Below are 18479 nucleotides of genomic sequence, written 5' to 3' on the forward strand. Positions count from 1 at the left end.
CCACAAAAATGCATTTTAATTTGTTAATTTTCGACCAACGCAAGGAAAGTGACAAAAGCAAGGATTATTAGTATATCTTTAAAACAAATTAAAACGTACAGCGCAAAACTTCTTTTGGGGATTTTTTAAATAAACAATTTAGGCGTAACAGGTCTTAAATAAAACTTTTTTTTAAATCGGTGCGTTTTCCAGTCGCCTATTTATCCCGTCCGGATTGTATTTTGCTGTAATAGATGAGTGATTCCAATCCGATCCAACAGCTACCAGAATATAAGGGAATCTATAAGGGAATCTAATGGACTTAAAGATATTTCATCTAATTATTGCTACTGATGCTGCTTTTCGTTTCTTAATGCTTTTTATGCCATATTCCAATCCAATCGGTTTGCTCTGGCGCAGTTTTACGGACACAGGTAAATCAATAGTTAAAACTTACAACAACGTGTCCTCCTAAGAACACACGTCTTTTTGGAGAGTCCTATAACGTATTCAGATTCGGCTTCAGCTGATTAAAATGCTATAGACAAAGGAGAAATATTTTAGTTGCAATTAAAGTGCAATGAACATTGGTAAATAGCAAAATTATAATAATAATTTTAAACTGAACGATTTTTCAACATCTTTAAAGGAAATGGTTCAAATAGTGTTCACGAACGCATTTAAATCATTGTTAAAACGTTACATGAAAAACGTCCTAAGTCAAAAAGAAGAGCGCAATTAATTAAACACTTGCAACACATTTTATTATATTTCTGTATGCAGTAAAATTCTTGAAATTTATCACAAGAATGGAGAAAACACTTCTTAAACTTTAAACAAAACACATAAAACAGTTGTCCGCGTTTAGCTCATAATTGTACATACTTATAGTAAAGAAACATTCTTTATAAATATTGTTTTATCTGTAGCAAGTAAATACCATAATTTAATTATAAATGGATAAATATGGCAGCTAATATTTACAAAAGGAAGGATGTAGTTACAGAAAATTTAACGACACAACGTTTATTTCCCCCCACAATCCTCCAAATAGTATTTCACAATTCAAACTTGCAAAGCACAAAACATCACAAGTTAAACCCAGCAAACGAAATATACATTCACAGGCAAATATTGTGTCTGATGAGTTAAATGTTAACTTTGGCACTGGTTCCAGTTAATAGTTGTATAATTACAATCAAATTGCCTTCAGAGGATCACAATATTTAACATCAGAATACAAAAGATTTTTCCATAGTATGTGCACTCAAAGTCCAGTTACAGACATAGCTACCATTGAAGGAACATCTATGACACCAAAGACTGACAAAATCTATAACAACCATGGAAAGAGATTAATTGTTCTCTATTATCATTTACAAAATACTGAATAAATTTCAAACAATTTTTCTTCGTTTAATTATTGTATTCACAATGCAACTTTCCTGATGTTTTTTTTTCTCGCACAATATTACAGCGTCCGTTAGTTATGGGTTTATTTATACAAGCCTTTTTATGTACAGGAGTCTTCTTTTTGTTTTATATTCTGTTAAATGGCTCCGAGTTCGGGGTCTCTCTGCTAAACATACCATTCATTGAAATTGGACGATAGGCTGCTGTGCACATTGCTATTGTGGACCGCTGATGCAGGCGAAAGATTGTTGTTGCTTTGGGTCTCAGCAGAAGGGGAAACCAGGCCAGGGGGAGTCGAGGACTCGTACCCAGAACTAGCCGCGGGCGACGAATCAGAGGCTGGAGGAGAAGCTTCGTGAACCTGGCAATAAAAGACACAATGAATTCATCACTTTATTTTTTTCAACTTTGTCGCTGCATGCTGCACCAGAAGGCACGTCGAAACACGCAAATAAAAGTAAAAACAAACACATGCAAACGCGTGTAAATATCCAAATTAATGACTCTTAAAGGAAATCTTTTTACCTTCATGTGTTTTCTTAAGGAGCTGGGGTGAGTATATGACTTGTCGCACATTTTGCAAAGATACGGTTTATCCGAGGTGTGCACGTGCATGTGCTTCTTCCGGTCACTGCTATTCGCGAAGCGTCTGTCGCAGCCCTCGAACTCACACTGGAATGGTTTCTCTCCTGTAAAAGAAAATACGTGGTGCTTTAGAATGAAACAATGTTCCAAAAGGATTTTTAAACCATTGACAATGCCCAAGGAACCATATACACTAAATAAATCGATTCGGAAATAAAAGCTACACAAAGACAGTAATATAAGCTTAGTACCTAGGAACGAAGCAATTAGCAATTAATGTTTAAAAAAACAATACCCATCCGTCCATATATCTTCCAACTGCTTATACAGCCTTGAATAGAGAAACGAATAACGGGGCGTTTAAGATTAGGCCTGCGTATGTACACTCGTCTATTTTTATACATTCTTCAATCAATTGATGAAAATCAAACCATGCAAGCCAAATGTGCTCCATCATTTTATTAACACTTGACAATAATGCTTCTGAAAAAATAACTAATATTGCAGGGAAATCGAAGGACCACTTAAAATCAATATAATCAATATTATTTAAACGGCGTGGAATATCACTGTAGCAATGGTCGTAATGTAATTTGAGCACTTTTACTATTTTAATGATCAACGATTGATGCTTGCGTTGTGTTTTCATATTTTCACAAGGCTCGGAAGTCGTCAAATAATAATAAACAAATAAATAAACAATAATAATACTAATAATAATAGCCGATTTTTAATTTATCTGAAAAGCCAAGAATAAACTCCATGGTGGTCTGCATAAATATGGCCCGCGATTGTAAATGAAACTGTCAGATAAAATATATAGTATTCTTATAGATGTTATCAATGCCACATGTAACCTCACTCAAAAAGCCACACCATTTGGTGAGCAATAAAAATGCAAATTGCACCTGGACGATGTCAGTCTCCGCGACTTAAATAAATTAGCGGAGTAAACAAGAATAAATTTGCTAAATCCTTGCAATGGCCTGTCTAGCACCTACTCTCTCTGGAATGTGTGGGAAAACAAAAGACCATTGATTCTTCTGTTCTTGCAGGGAAAACATTCAGCACGTTTAAATTAAACTCATTCCCAAGAAAAAGGATATTGATATATTTTAAAAAGCAAATTCCACTGCAAAGAAACACACATCACAAAACTACTTCCACTTGTAGAAGATGGACAAAACAGTGAATGTATCCCGTGCAAGGAGATGCATAATCAACCCAGTGAACACGTTTATACCTCCCTAAGCAAATAAAACACTAAATTTAACTTGCTGCCGAATATCCTATAAGAGAAGCCACTCATTTACCCTCCCATCGGACGCGTTCATATCGTATTTATATGACTTGCCGTGATATTATAAAAATATATCCTATTGTCGCTCGAGCTTAATATCCAGGGTTACAAAAAAGCCCGAGAGTTGCAACAACAGAGCAAATTATATAAATAAGTCGAAGTATAATTACCTGTGTGTGTTCGCTTGTGTATCTTCAAGTTTTCTGATCGCGCGAAAACCTTGCCGCAGCCGGGAAATGGACAGGGAAACGGTTTCTCCCCAGTATGAACACGAATATGATTTACCAGTTTGTATTTAGCTTTGAAGGGTTTGCTCTCTCTGGGACATTCTTCCCAGAAACAGACGTGGTTGCTCTGCTCCGGTCCCCCGACGTGTTCCACTGAGACGTGGGTGACCAACTCGTGCATGGTACTGAAAGTTTTATTGCAACTCTTTTTTGGGTTGCTGAGCTGCTCCGGGTCGATCCACTTGCAGATTAACTCCTGTTTGATGCACTGCTGCCGCATGTAGCGAAAGAAGGCACCAGGATGGTGATGATGAGCAGCCATATTCATGCCCATATTCATTGAACCATACTGATTGTGGAGTTGGGCTGCGGAGTATGGGTCGGTCCTGGGGCTGGATACCTGATGATATTGATCGGATCGTCCGAAAACTTCTCCGGGTAGTCCAAGTCGCATTTGTCCATTCAGCACGTTTGGAGAGCCATGGGACGCATGTTGATCGTGGATCGAAGGAAACAATATGTGGCCTTGACTATCTGTATGGGAGTGATGGAGAGACCCCGCTGCGGGGCCAAAAATTGTATGTTGGCTGCCAGCCGGAGACGATTCTCCGAAGCCGCGACTGCGAAAGAGAAAGTCCCTTGTAGAGTTAAAAGGCGAACTCGCGTACGACGTGACATGGGCTGCATGTGCGCCCAGAGCCGCAGCGGGATAGCCCGTTGCCTGAGAAGTAAAAGCAGAGCTCTGTCCCGGAGATAGATCGTGGTTCAGTTTAAAAGCACCCATGTGTGCAGAATCGACAAAGCTATTTTGTGCTAAAGTCAAGTCTCTGTCTTGCATTTCGCTTGCTGAGTGGTGCCTGGCAAATGTGCCAACTCCCAAGCCGGGAAACTGGTGACCGGCGTCCAGTAACATTATTTCTCGTTGAGTACGAAATTTATTGAAATTAGTCGTGCGTTCAACAACGCGGCGAATGAACTGTACCTAAAAAATATATATACATAAAAAAATACCTAGACTTCTGTGGAGGTACCGCTCTCCCAACGCGAAAAACACCTCATCAGAAGAAGTTCAGAGCGATGATCCGCTAGCCGCAAAACACTATCGTTCTTTCTAAATGACTACGTCTATATATTTTTTCTCGCAGTTAACTTGTAACTCAAAATCCCCATGAAAAATGTTGAAATTCCTTTCGCCTTTTCCCGTAGAAATGAGTGTGCTTTTACACAAACATGAAGAATGAATAATTGTCTTACTAGATCGTCCGTAAACAGAGCGCGGTTCCTTGGCGCATCTTGAATTGTTGTTCCGACTGGTGTGTTTATTTCTTTCTTTCGATTGTCTGTGTTTATCTCGGAGGGTCTCTCTTTCTCAGTGGACTGGCAGTTCCTCCTCTAACACCCCCTTTAACTGAGGCCCGGTCATTCACATGCCGCAGTCTTATTGGCTACTGTGCCTCATCAATCCTAGGTACCCCTCCAATAGTAGGTACCCCCCTCGCTACTAATGGCTGCTCGCCATTTTCCACTAATAATTACCGCCTACTTTTTTCGGAGAAGCTTCTCAGGGAAAGAAGGAGAGAGAGAGAAAAATATATACATTCGGTTATGATTACGGAAGCCCCTGTTATGCAAAAAAATATTGGCAGACCGCTAATAATTGGCAGACCGATAATAATAAAGCTCTCGTCGCGAGCACATTTACACGGTATTACATGGCGCAAGAACATTTGATTATATTCAGATAATACTTTTTAGTCATTAAATAATTCAGACACAGTTATAATAACCGGTTCCCGATTAGCGCTCAACACAAATAAAAGTTGTTAAACAAATCAAGCATGCTGACCTACACCAAATCAATATTATAATTTAATGTGTTGATGTCAATATATACGAATAAGGTAATATAATAATAATAATAACAACAACAACAACAATAATAAAAATAATGGTTACATTCTTCATGATATGCATATGAAAGTAAGAAGTATATTTTGAAATTCTGGATAACCTACTCTCATTTCATCTTCTAAAAAGTTCAGAACGCGAGTTATTTTGACATTAATGAGCTTCAAACCGATATTCAGATCGTCCAAGTCAATTTCAAAAAGCACGCCTCCAATGCAATATGTTTTTTTTTTGTTTTCATCAGATCAAAATGTAAGAAGACTACTACTATGTACATGCATGTATGTAAATGTATAAACACAAAAGACTGCTAAGTAGCAGATGTGTTATATTAAATTAATAACTTCATCATGATATTTAAATTTGTCGTTTAAACATACTAAACAGACGTAATATACGTTACAAATCCAATTATATACTCTTATATATTTGTACATTGCGGAGATTTTTTTTACTCCCTATATGTTTTTTTTTTTTTTTTTTGAGAATTCAAAAACACAATTCAGTATTGTTACCCTTGGAGTTGCAATTCCATATTCGTATTTTACCCTTAGCAATTTCAAGAAATGCATGGGCAACAATATATATGTGAACGTTTTAGAATAGATTAATTGTGAAGAGTACTGGGGGAAAATATACAGATTTGTACATTAAATTTAATTATGGCAATTTTTATATTTCAAATGTATAAATATGATGTCACTGGTCTGGTGCATCCGATTTTGTGACAAACGTGAATTTTATCTGATGCAGCCCCGGTAATGGGTATCTGCATGTAAATACAAGGCAAGCCAGTTTTCTTTCAAAGCATCAGCCGAGTTTGCACATTCACGCGGGGCAATAGGTGCCCACGAGCTGCGATGGTTTCTTGCCAATGTGTAGGTATGAAAACGTATATCATTATTAAGGTCTTTTACTTACATGTCTGATGAATAAATGTTTCGTAAGGTTGTCTTCCATTGTTGACCAAACTTTCTCTTCTGTGTCCAAACGGTTCAGCTAACTGTTTTTTGGAGAGAGGAAAGATATATAAAAAAAAAACCTTAGGAATTCTGTCTGTCTCAGCCCAAAAGCCCTGCAGTCTGGACGTTATGTACAATTCCTCCAAGACTCCATTTCTACCCTCTCTGCAGGAATCATAGGAGCTGATCCAAGTTCAAAGTCACGTCTGCCGACGCCTTTAAGAATCGCTTATTTCTGTGGAAAACCGCAAAACCCATTTCCCATGTCACTAAGTAGGGAGGGGAAAAAAAGAAAAAAGAAAGAAAATGAAATCGGTCTGTGACTTATTGCTGCAAATACTGATTTCCTCACAGCGTTGATAAGATAGACGGCAGAAAATGCACGAACTCTTGTAAAATAAACCTTTTCAACAGGTTATGAGGGACCAAGACGTACACAAGAAGAAAAGACGTTACACTGGCAGGATTAACACTTACATTTGAATACAGGTTTTCAGAACATAGGTAGATGTCCCTTTGTACAGGATGAATATTCGAAACATGGTATTTATTCTACATATATTCCAAATTTGTTCTGCTCTGACAGTGCAGAGAGCACATGTTCCAATCAACTTTTTTTTTTAAAAAATATATTGCCGGAATTAAAAGTTAATTTGGAGAATTTTATGTATAATGCCTGCGAGGTTGTACGACATCAACCGAGTATTTTAAACTCATAAATTTAGAAAGTCTTTCAGCCTCCGGATGCATTACAGGCTACTTATTTGATTTAAACGACCTTGGTACTTCAAGGGCGTATGACCTACGACCCGCCAAAACCCACATATGTTGTCTTAGTTTATTCAGTAAAACAAATGTTTGTGTAAAACCCCAGTTTCAAAAAGCCCCGCCCTCTCCTACCGAAATCTAAACTTAACGCTATTTGATTTAATATTGTCAATCTCAAAAATTTCAGAAATTAATATATAAATTGGACGACCACTAATTTTGGCGTCTTCCTGTGTCGTAATTCGTTTAACCGTTTATTTGCCAGTTAATTTAAATACCATTATTTGGGCCAAGAGAGCATGAACTATTGGAGAATTATCTATCGTTCACATTTACATTATAATACAGAATACACATAAGATCCAACCGATAGCCAAGCGTCAGGTATACAAGAAAATCTCATTACAAGAGTAATAGGCTACATATTTAATACAGGTTTCATTTCCCAGGTAGCCGTACAATTTACATTTGCTATGATAATACTCCATCCATCCATCCATCCATCCATCCTCCATGTCCATCTCTGTCGATTTGTAGAAATTGTGCAATATTACTTTTTAGGTATATGGGCGCCATATATATGGAGAAAAATAAATAAATAAACCGATAGGTGGGTAGATAAATAAATAAATAACAAACAAATATATCCATAAAATCAATAATACGCCCAGCCACCATATGAGTGTATCGCATTTCATTTATATATATATATATATATATATATATATATATATAGAAAAAAAACTATTTAAATAAAACACCTAACAGAGTTACGTGGACGTGCTTTTCCACATAATCCATTTGGGATGTGGGTTTTACATACATGTATACCTGTACAACTGATAAAACGAGAGAACTTTCACCGATGTTTCACAGCCTTGTGTCGTAACTTCCATTGAACATATCTTGCATTTTACGCGGTATGCTGCAATTTGTTCTTGTCCTTAACAGTCATCCTGATTATTTTCAAAATGTTTGATTGTGACTGTTACTTTTCAGTGTGCATTCCATCCAATGGCAGTAACCAATATTGATTTTATAGGCAAGCACATTGATTTTACCGACCTATGAATTCTTTGTCTTTAAACCAAGAATGAATGTTTATACTTAGGCTAATACATCTTAATTACTTTCAAAATGTTTTGGTGCAAATGAATAATCCAAATGATATATTTATAACACTACACTGAATGGTACTATGTTATGATGATACGCCATTAATAAAAACAGGTTAATTTAGTTACTCTGATGGACTCCCCTTGTAAATGCTTTGGAACACTTGGTTATTGGGAACATTTCTAAATATTAAGAGATAAAACAGATCTATTCTGTTGTGTATAGACTAAAACACGCGTAAGCAAAATGAATAACACAGTTGTAGATTTATTTTCTGACGATTAAACGTAGAGTAACTTTTGGGATAACTAAAAACTCCATCCATAAGATCTAGGATTTTGTTATTTTTTTCTTAATCCCACTACTATATATATCGATTCCAAGGGTGTCTTTGAATTAAGACATATTAAATCGATGACATACACATCACGCTGAGTTCAACAGGGATTCTACAAGAAGGCGTGCACTGATACCATAAAATACACCAATATACAGGTTTACAAGTTTCCCCCCTTTCCATTCATGCGTAAAGTCATAAAAAGTGAATACAATTGAGCTTGGGTGTGTTGGCGATGAAAACAACACACACACACACACACACACACGCACACGCACACACACACACACACAGACACACATACAATTGGTGTTCTGTTATGAGTACATTCCTGAAAACCAATGCAGATTCTGGATGCCAACTCGGAGTGAAAAATATAAGAATTTAACGAAATTCACGTAATTACAATATAAGCATTTTATTTATTAATAATATGAACTTACCCTTTGGAGATCACTAAAAGACCACTATCCTGAGCATAGTTGGTAGTTTTAGAAGATATCATAACGTAGTTATGAATTACAGTATATTTGAAGCATCTTTACACTGTATTAAATACTTTAACTTTGAAATTAACGCGTTCTGGATTATTAAACAACATGCAACCATGCAAGTATTCGGCACTCCCAGGTCACATGTCTCTACTGCACTTTTAACATAATGGGTCAACAGTGCAAACCAATTTACTTAAACTTTGCGGATTGCTTTCGGGTCCATTCGAAACACACTGTGTGGCTGAATTAAAACGGGTGCTTTGTTCTTCGCGTCATGCAATTTGGATATCCGATTACGAAGAATCTGTATTTTCAAACACGCATTTCGCACGAGACTGATGGCATGTTTACATTTCAGACGGCGATTTAGAAAGTTAACAAGTATAAACGTGTGGGTTTAACAAATTTTGAAAATCGAGGTGCTCCACACATACAACTATTTTGGCAATAAAATGCATGCGAATTTTAACACGAGATCAAGTCGAATATACAAACTCAGAGAATCAGATCCACCGATAATGTAACTTTGAAAAATGTAACACTATTTCTAACACATTAGCTGGCAACTACGTTACTCACCCACCATTGGACAGGGTGAGCTGTTACCTCTTTTAATTTTCACAGAAAAGCTAGTCGTAGTGATTCTTACATCATTTGCTTATCTGCTCAAGTATTAAATGTAGATACAATATAATTAATGAGGATGCTAATCTGGGTTAATTTCATTTTAGCATCATTAAAATGATAAATGACCGGCGCGAAATTATTTAAAATAAAAATAAAGGATTATTCAATCAATTTATTCGGGGGCTTTCAGTCGACTTTTTTACTATATCCACGTGCTTAACTATCAGCAAACATAAACAAACATAAACAGATTTTCTGTTAACTTTGTGAGTACAACTTTTGGAAACAACAGCGATGAAGGGAGTGAGGGGGCGGATCCCCGCTGTGCCTCTGCGCTGAAAGACAGCCAATCGCTTCATTCGCTTAACTGCCAGTCACCGAAATCCGTCCAATACCCACAGTGCCATTTCTAAACTGTATTCCCCACTGTGTCCTCCAACTGTTGTATGTTCTGCCAATCGCTTGAGGACAGAGTGGGAAAAGGAACAAGCAGAGTTAGAGGCAGGACAAAAGAAGTTATATACACCGCTATATACATATATAAAAATTACGATTTTGAATGGCGTGCATCGGAAAAAAACAATAGAAGTGAGTTTGGATGGACTGGGCAGAGTAGCTATGGAGCTCCCTTTGAGCAAGAGGAATCCGGCGCTAAGATTAGCGGATTTGGCAGCGACTCAAACCCTTCCTCATCAGAATATGACAGGCTTCCCGGGGATAGGGGGGCATCACCCTCACTCCCACCATGCCCACCTCCACCCTGGGGAGATGGGCAACGACCCTGGAGTGGTACTCACTCCATTTGGACCTGAGCACATGGCACAGACAAATGCTCTCAAACTTAGTCCATCTCAACACATTCAAAGCCACCCCGAAGCCCAGACCGCGGCATCTTTTACTTCTTCTCAGACCACAGTTGGTTTCCCCGTGGCTCACCCCCACTCAGGCTATACAACCTGCAGGGACTACGTCCTCAGGAGAGAGCTCTCAGCCTCTGCTATGCATGCACTTGGCGACCAACATAGTTCCGCCTCCTCCCCTCATCACCATGGCATGTTCATTTCCCCAACAGGTGCTTATGGGCACGCGGAAGGTGGTGCCCATCCACTTTTTACTGGACTCCACGATCAAGCTGCCCCAGGTGCTCACCACCATGCTCTCAACGGGCAGATGCGTCTGGGTCTTCCGGGGGACATCTATGGCAGGCCAGAACACTTCGGCCACAGGCCCGAGCACTATGGACCTTCATCTCTCCACAGCTACAACTCCATGAACTTAAATGTGAACATCGCTTCAGCTCCTCATGGAGCCGCGGGGGCGTTTTTGAGGTACATGAGGCAGCCCATCAAGCAAGAGTTAATCTGCAAATGGATTGACCAGGAACAAACTTCAAAGAAGCCATGTTCCAAAACTTTCAGTACAATGCACGAGCTGGTTAACCATGTCACCGTGGAGCACGTCGGGGGACCGGAGCAGAGCAGTCACGTTTGTTTCTGGGAGGAATGTCCACGAGAGGGAAAGGCTTTCAAGGCAAAGTACAAACTGATAAATCACATCCGAGTTCACACGGGAGAAAAACCATTTCCCTGCCCTTTCCCGGGTTGCGGGAAAGTATTCGCTCGTTCCGAAAACCTCAAGATCCACAAGAGAACACACACAGGTTAGTTACAGGACGATCGGTAACATTTTATGAAGCAGAGTTGCCTTTACAAAAAACGAAACTATCTTTAAGTTGGAAAAACATTGTAGCACTAGAGGTGCCAGTTGCAGCCGTTTTTCCGAGTTGACTTTAAGATTTGATTTTTAACTTAAGATACTTTAGAATCCACAGTTTAAGTTATCCAGACGCAGAGTAAGAACTACTGGCAAGTCAGTAATGTTTTTGTTGGCGAATTGGACTGTTTTCTTTGTTAAGAAATCTGGTAGTACAGACAGTGCATTAACAATTTTACGCGCACTTTACTAATTTGAAGTAAATACAGTTTAAATGCTTTTGTCAGATATATTTTGGGTGATGTTTAAGTACGTAATGTGTTACATGATTGTTTTGTTGATTTACAGTCTGTCACTGTCTCTCACAGCTAAATCAATAAGAAATCAGCTTTGTATGCGAGCTAGATTTTCTCAATTATTCCATTTTAAGTGTTACTTCTTAAGAAAATACAAAACTATGTCATTTTAAACAAAAAAACAAAGGAAAACAAAAGTTGGGACTGAAAAACGGTACGACCACGTCTAAACCAATACAGTAAGATAAGTTTAGTACTTTATTTAATTTATCATCTGCTTCGGAACTTTATCGGGTGCATCCTAGGCTTGTGATCGGTCCAGGAAGAAATAACAACGGGACAAGAAACGATCGTTTTTTTTAACAACTATCCGTGAAATGCAGAATAATCGGAATTACTATCCAAGGGTTACGAAATTTGCGAATTTTGGATTTCAAGTCTTGCTCTTGAAGAGTTCAAACGAAAGAAAATGCAAACAGTCTGCCGGCGTCTTTATTCATAATTAATGCGGCCTGAAGAGATCTAGTCTGTGGGAAAAGCAATTGAAATTTCTCCTCGATGTGGCTCGAGCTGTTAGCCTTCGTAGGACATAAATATCTACTTGTTAAAAACTAATTAGCTTGTTAAAGTACATAAAATACCCCGAATACCATAGATGACATTGAAAGCTGTGTTTGATAGAACGCATCGCTGATACACAACAGAGGTCCTTGTAATTGAATAGTATAATGACAAAAACACGTGCTCTCCTTAATTCCCAATGATATATGTAATATTATATCAGACCTACAGAAAAGTTACAATTAATAGGACTTTTCGAAAATATTTCAGGCATGTTTTCTAAACAGAAAAGTCGAATAGTTCCCTTTATTTAAATACAACATGCGCTATTACTGCGCTCCCAAAAGTGCAGATATCGATTGTAAGTTTGTGTCTTTAAAAAAGAAGAGAGAGGAAAATCGTTTTGCAAAACTACAAACTTTCTTTGCTGTATTAAACCCTGTTATATTACATTAACCGGAAATCCTTAATACTTAAAATCTAAAACCTCTAAATGTTTAAATCCTGGTCAGGGAACATCCAAATGACCAAACTCACTGTCTCTTTGTGTCTTTATTTTCACATCTTCGTTTTGGTTGCGAATACAGTCATACTGCTTTTTAAAAATGAAATCATCGAGAACCTTTTGAATAGGAGATCAGTAAAATCACGAATGGCACAACTAAATTATGCTTGGGGTGTCTTGGTAAGGTGAGACAAGTACTTACATACCAGATTGACATTTTTATTGGCCACTTTTTAAAACCCTGGACAGAGGCGTCACCTCAAAGACTAACGAAAAATGTGCATGTGGACGAAGTGTGGAAGCTTGTCTTTGTGTTTAAAAGAATCTTCAGGGTCAGAACAGTTCGAAAATAAATAATCGAGTATGACGCAAAGACTACAGGAGAGTAAAAAAAACTCGTGGTAGGAAAACATATTGTCATGAACGTTTGTGTGTTTGTTGCTGGGGGGGGGAGGGGATGCTGGGGGTGGGGGGGGGGGCGTCGAAGAAAAGAAGTATTAATAAATTCAAGGTACACCAGACAGGAAAAGCCTGCGGCAGTATGGGAAACCACACAAACCAGTCATGAAGTAATTAAACTGGAAGTATAGCGTAAGTTAACCATGTATTTATTTCAATTACATATTTACATCGTGGTAATAAAAATTCGCCACTGGAAACATGTTTATTGAGGAATTTAATACGGTTTTCTTACATCCGCATGTAACGCAAAATCTAGGCAGTTTTCCCATCTTTGGGACTCGAATAACTGCCTATAGTGATAATGTTAACCAACTGATTTTAAACGTTTTATATGAGTTTGGGGAGATCCTTATGTCCCTTGAGACTAATTTTTGCGTTTAATGATTAAAAATACTAGCAGTTTCCCCCACAATACCCAGAGGAGAGATAGAAGGGGCCAGCCGTTTCCACTTCGCCTGCCAAGAAGACGGACGAGGCTGCCCTACATCAGCATAACACTGCTGGTTGCCATGTTTGATAAAAACGGAAATGTTTTATGATCCATAATTTCCAATGCCCGGCATTTACGTGTCTACCTTTATTTGTCTGTTTATTTATATATTTATTTATTTTTTAGGAGAGAAGCCGTTTAAATGTGAGTTCGATGGCTGCGACAGGAAATTTGCCAACAGCAGTGACAGGAAGAAACACTCTCACGTCCACACGAGTGACAAGCCTTACTACTGCAAAGTAAGAGGTTGTGACAAGTCCTACACGCACCCCAGCTCCTTAAGAAAACACATGAAAGTTCACTGCAAGTCACCTCCGCCTCCTTCTGCCAACACTGGGTCCACATACCACTCCTCATCGAGTACTCTCGGAGCCCCTCTCTCTCCGGCCTCTGAGCCTCACAGAAGCCGCTCAGCAAACCTCTCCCCTCAGGTTACAAACCTCAATGAGTGGTACGTGTGCCAAGGAAGTGCTGGACCTAACCATCTTCACACTCCTTCCAGTGATTTGCCAACATCGGACTCAGAGGACGAGGACTCTTTCAGGAACTCAGACCCAAGACCAATGCTCTAGTGCTGACGCATTAAAGCAGAATATTTTCCCATTGGTATAACATATGATAAATACACTAAGATTATAAGAATATCAGCTTGTTTAATAATGAAGTAGAACACAGTGCCGCAGAGGTGAAATGGCAAAGGACGTAAGCTGTTGAAATCTTTACTTTTTTGCGTAATTGCGCGCTGCAGAGAATTTAAATTTACATAGCCCTAATTTTTCATCACAACCAAGCTACGCAAATGCAGAATGATGAGGTTAAGAATGAACTAATTATATTCGTATATTATTAAATACCAAAATAAAGGTCTTCGCTTATCTTGATAATATTCCCCATTAATAAATATTCTCATCATAAATAAAATTGCATTCTTAACATTACATGAACATTCCTCCATGGTGTCCCCCCAACCAACACGATGAGTCATTATTGTTTATGTTATCTTAAAGGTACTTTGTGAATGAAATCTCATCAGAACCGCCACCCAAAGTTTAAAAGTTCAAAGCTTTATCAGACTGAGCCCTCTGATGCCAGCGTATGAAAACACGGTAACCGCGTAATACCAGCGCTGCGCGAATCTCAAGGACATTTATGGCGCATAAGTTTCATTTATCCACAGATACAATAAAGACCCTCAAAGTGAATAATTTTGCAGAATAATTTATTATTGGCCCATTAGATGGCATTTCTAAGATCAGCATAAAGCAAAGCACTGCAGTAAGATGGCGATGTGCGACAGTCGCCTTAGTTGTGGACAAGATCGGCAAAGCGGAGCAGCACCTATAGGATTCACCTGTTTTCTAAAATATGTACAGTAACTAATTTACTTTAATTGATACATTTTGTGCTTCTTAATGACTATTTAAAATACTTTTGATGTAAAATTCGTTACAGTATTACAAACTCGTTAAAGAGTACTTATTTGTCATTTGAGACCCTAAATATGTAAAATTGCCAGACCTATCCCTGACTGATTTGTACATATTTGTATTGTTCGTTTGTGTTGATGTAGTCTTTATAACAATGATGTTGTTTTGTAAATTGTAATTTATTTGCTGACATAATGTCCTGAAATTACAGATACACCAAAGAATATTAATCTTAATTTTGGTGAGATTTAGTGATACTTTCTCGTCGTATGTAAGAAGCATATTCTCTTTTTACTTGAATAAGATGTGTAATGTGAAAACGTACTTTCTCGCATGTCCAACAAAGTAGGTCTATTTAACGTTGAGGTGCATGGTGTTGTTGATTTTGATGAAGAAAAAAAGATAAAAAACAGCTTTGATTGTGGAGGTCTTTGATGTTTGTGATAAAATGATAACAGTTAACATGGTAAACCTGAATAAAATGAACAGGACATTATAAAAGCCAAATTCGTGTTTGTTAATATAAGGAAGATTAAATAGCCATGGCGACTTCCTCTGCTGAATCACAGGGCTCGTTTTAAGGGTAACACAATAAATTAGGGCATATTACGCATTTCCAGGACCATTTCCATTTAAATGCAATACTCGCTCCCAATGAATGTACAATTACAACAACCCTAATATCTGAAAACATTAAAATAAAATAAACAATTTATTCAGATCCTGGAATGTGCCTAGACGAGTATAGATACGACGAGCAAAGTAAATTAATACGCTACTGGGCTAACGAGCATTGGTGTAGGAGGATAGCAAGTTAATGTATTTTTACACCTTATGTACTTGAGTCACTGTTTTGAAATAAACATTTAAATCCGGCTGAAAAGGATCGGAAGGGATTCTATACGAATAAACAAATAGTTAAATACAGATGATTAATTGCTACATGCTTGTGTGGGGTTTTGCTTGAAGTTTTGCTGCGAATTGCATGACAAATGAGATACTACATAGAATAACAGGAAAATAAATGAAGGCGTTTATCAATAGAAAAAGTTATAGCTCCGTAATGGAGTCCCTCATAAAGGACAGGACAGAACAAAGGCACTGAAGCATGAATCATTCATGGGGACATAAAAGATAAAAGATATCTCACAAAAAGCAGGACCTTGTATAGAGTATATAAAACAAGTTTCCCCCTCTTATTTCCACCATTAAAACGCACAATCTTATTTTCAAAGTGTTCCTTGTCCAGTCTATAGAATTAAAATTGACCAACGCAAGTTCTGCTCGACTTCAAAGTAAGCTGCTCCCGAGCGGAAGGCTCGGAGCTCAGGCAATCTTCATGGTGCGTTAGGATTTCTATAGCAATTGGCAAGCAAGACGTTCACATTTGAATATATCTAGTTGAAAACCACTTACTGCCACTAAACCGTCTGTCATCAGGATGGGGAGGGGGGGGGGGGGGGTCCGTTTTCACGAGGCGCTAAAGGTCTTTACAAACAATATATACACAGGTATCTATCTTTTTGAGAGCCAATAAAATGCAATTTAATTGACACATCGCCAGTTCAGCAGCCTTGTACATGTTATCAATAAAAACGCTACATATATTACATATGTTATAAATATAACAGCGACTTGCATGTGGATGCTGAAGTGATTCTCAAGTTGTTTCCAGATCTGCATGCTGCTGTGGAAGATAAAGGTTGATTCATTTCATGGCATTTGTTGAGCTTTCAGGAAGATTTCTTTTAATTATACTTTTTGGAAGCCTTTTCGTATAAATGATTTCATTTAAATAAATGAGCATGCAATTGGAATGATATGGAACTGCGCAGTAAATACGATGCGCCAAATGTAGATGACGCTTTATCAGCCACTTAGAGTTGAAACATCGATCATTCTAAACTCAAACTCCTATTGTTCAAAGACAGACCACTATGCCACAGCTATGGCAAAAAGCTCACAAAGGCTAAATATATTCAAAATGAGCCAGCTCAATTCGAGACACTATTAAGATACAGTTGTGTGTGTTGACCTTTAGTTTCATGCCACGTTAGTTCAGTCAATTTTTCACTCTATTACAATCTTTCATATTTGTCCCCATAAACCCTTTTAACCCTCTGAGTTCACAATCAAGTTTGATTTAATACAACTGGTGCTGGGTTACCAATCACTTGTCTCAAAAGTCCTATCTGAATCGCCAAAATAATTGTTCCTTATTTATCTAATACAAGTGCCCCGTGAATGGTGAAAAATAAACAAAATGAAAAATAACCAAACAGATGATTCCTCTGAGTGAAAAGAGGGGACTTAATAAAAGAGTGAAGCAGTCACCGTTGAATGAGAAGTGCTTTGAAGTGCAACTTATCATCTGAAGAATACTTCTGGGTTGTCCTAACGACGCTGCTGAAGTGAAAAGGCTCTCTTTTGTCAGCGATTTGTTCTCCTTTGCTAAGATGCCCGTAGAAATCACTTACACGGACGGCCTTAGCATGCAACCCGCAAATCAGTAACTTTCTAAGTCAGACTAGTAGACGCCACTATCCAGAGGACAAAGCAGAGGCCGCAGAGAAAACACCGACAGTTTTATTTTGTTTTCCTTCTTTATTGTGCCCCGTGGAATCAGAAAATTTTACATTCTGTCACATTAAACGTTTTGTATTGTATGGCAGCTTTCCATTTCTCTAACCACTGCACACGAATCAAGAATTTCACAATCAATCCATAAAAAAACGTGTGAACTTCCAAAGTATGACATTTCATAGCCTGTATTGGACAGAAAAATATGTTTAATGGCGGATTAAGTGCGAAGAACTGTTGTTTTAAACATAAAACTTATTTTAATAACAACCTAACGTACAATATCATTTAAACCAAAATAATTTAGGATAAGAATAGTTCCTTTTTTATTTATGTATTTATATTGACATCCGCATTGGTAAAAGCAAGTACAAACCTTTTTGTAAATAGATACACAATCTCTTCAAATAGTGGGAACTATTTGCTTTCACTCATTTTGACCTACATGTCTTTTGAACTTTACAAAAAAAGAACACACATACAACACTATCACTCATTGAATAAACAATCAGTTATTTACTCAGTACTACTTGTAACATTTTTTTTTACCGAAATAAAAACAGTAAATAGTTAAAAAAAAAAGGTAGATGTTAGGGTTTTTCTTTTCGAAAGCCATTGTACACTGAACTAGGTGATTAAATAAGGTTATTGGAATCACAAGTCCAATGTATTAAATATTGAATGACAGAATGGAAAAAGAACTTGTCAAGGGACACTGAGCCTGAAAGT

At 37.8% G+C, this 18479-nt stretch overlaps 3 protein-coding genes across 3 annotated transcripts in view; 1 reads left to right on the top strand and 2 right to left on the bottom strand.

Annotated features, from left to right (window-relative positions):
- Positions 1-6467, bottom strand: part of pcca (propionyl-CoA carboxylase subunit alpha) — a 113118-nt gene extending 106651 nt beyond the window's left edge. The window contains exon 1 of the mRNA XM_023822131.2: positions 6334-6467. The gene's annotated coding sequence lies outside the window, so the exon portion shown is untranslated. The remainder of the gene's footprint in view (positions 1-6333) is intronic.
- Positions 722-6463, bottom strand: zic2a (zic family member 2 (odd-paired homolog, Drosophila), a). The gene is made up of 4 exons (XM_023822368.1): positions 6334-6463; positions 3448-5061; positions 1918-2081; positions 722-1753 (listed from the first exon to the last, which is right to left on the bottom strand). The coding sequence occupies exons 2-4, from the start codon at positions 4415-4417 to the stop codon at positions 1559-1561; spliced, it is 1329 nt and encodes a 442-aa protein (XP_023678136.1). The 5' UTR covers positions 4418-5061; positions 6334-6463; the 3' UTR covers positions 722-1558.
- A 3690-nt stretch (positions 6468-10157) lies between the features above and the next one.
- On the top strand, positions 10158-15677 carry zic5 (zic family member 5 (odd-paired homolog, Drosophila)). The gene is made up of 2 exons (XM_023822249.2): positions 10158-11376; positions 13870-15677. The coding sequence occupies exons 1-2, from the start codon at positions 10335-10337 to the stop codon at positions 14313-14315; spliced, it is 1488 nt and encodes a 495-aa protein (XP_023678017.1). The 5' UTR covers positions 10158-10334; the 3' UTR covers positions 14316-15677.
- Positions 15678-18479: the final 2802 nt, after the last annotated feature.

Source organism: Paramormyrops kingsleyae, chromosome 1 (assembly GCF_048594095.1).
Source record: "Paramormyrops kingsleyae isolate MSU_618 chromosome 1, PKINGS_0.4, whole genome shotgun sequence".
In the NCBI taxonomy this organism is placed as follows: domain Eukaryota; kingdom Metazoa; phylum Chordata; class Actinopteri; order Osteoglossiformes; family Mormyridae; genus Paramormyrops; species Paramormyrops kingsleyae.

Excerpts from the sequence above, each read along its gene's own strand:
- zic2a (XM_023822368.1), bottom strand. The coding sequence starts at position 4,417 with ATGTTACTGGACGCCGGTCACCAGTTTCCCGGCTTGGGAGTTGGCACA. Across the intron at positions 2,082-3,447 it reads ACACAAGCGAACACACACAG|GAGAGAAACCATTCCAGTGT; the intron begins GTAATTATACTT and ends TTTCTTTTACAG. Across the intron at positions 1,754-1,917 it reads CCTTAAGAAAACACATGAAG|GTTCACGAAGCTTCTCCTCC; the intron begins GTAAAAAGATTT and ends TTTTATTGCCAG.
- zic5 (XM_023822249.2), top strand. The coding sequence starts at position 10,335 with ATGGAGCTCCCTTTGAGCAAGAGGAATCCGGCGCTAAGATTAGCGGAT. Across the intron at positions 11,377-13,869 it reads CCACAAGAGAACACACACAG|GAGAGAAGCCGTTTAAATGT; the intron begins GTTAGTTACAGG and ends TTTATTTTTTAG.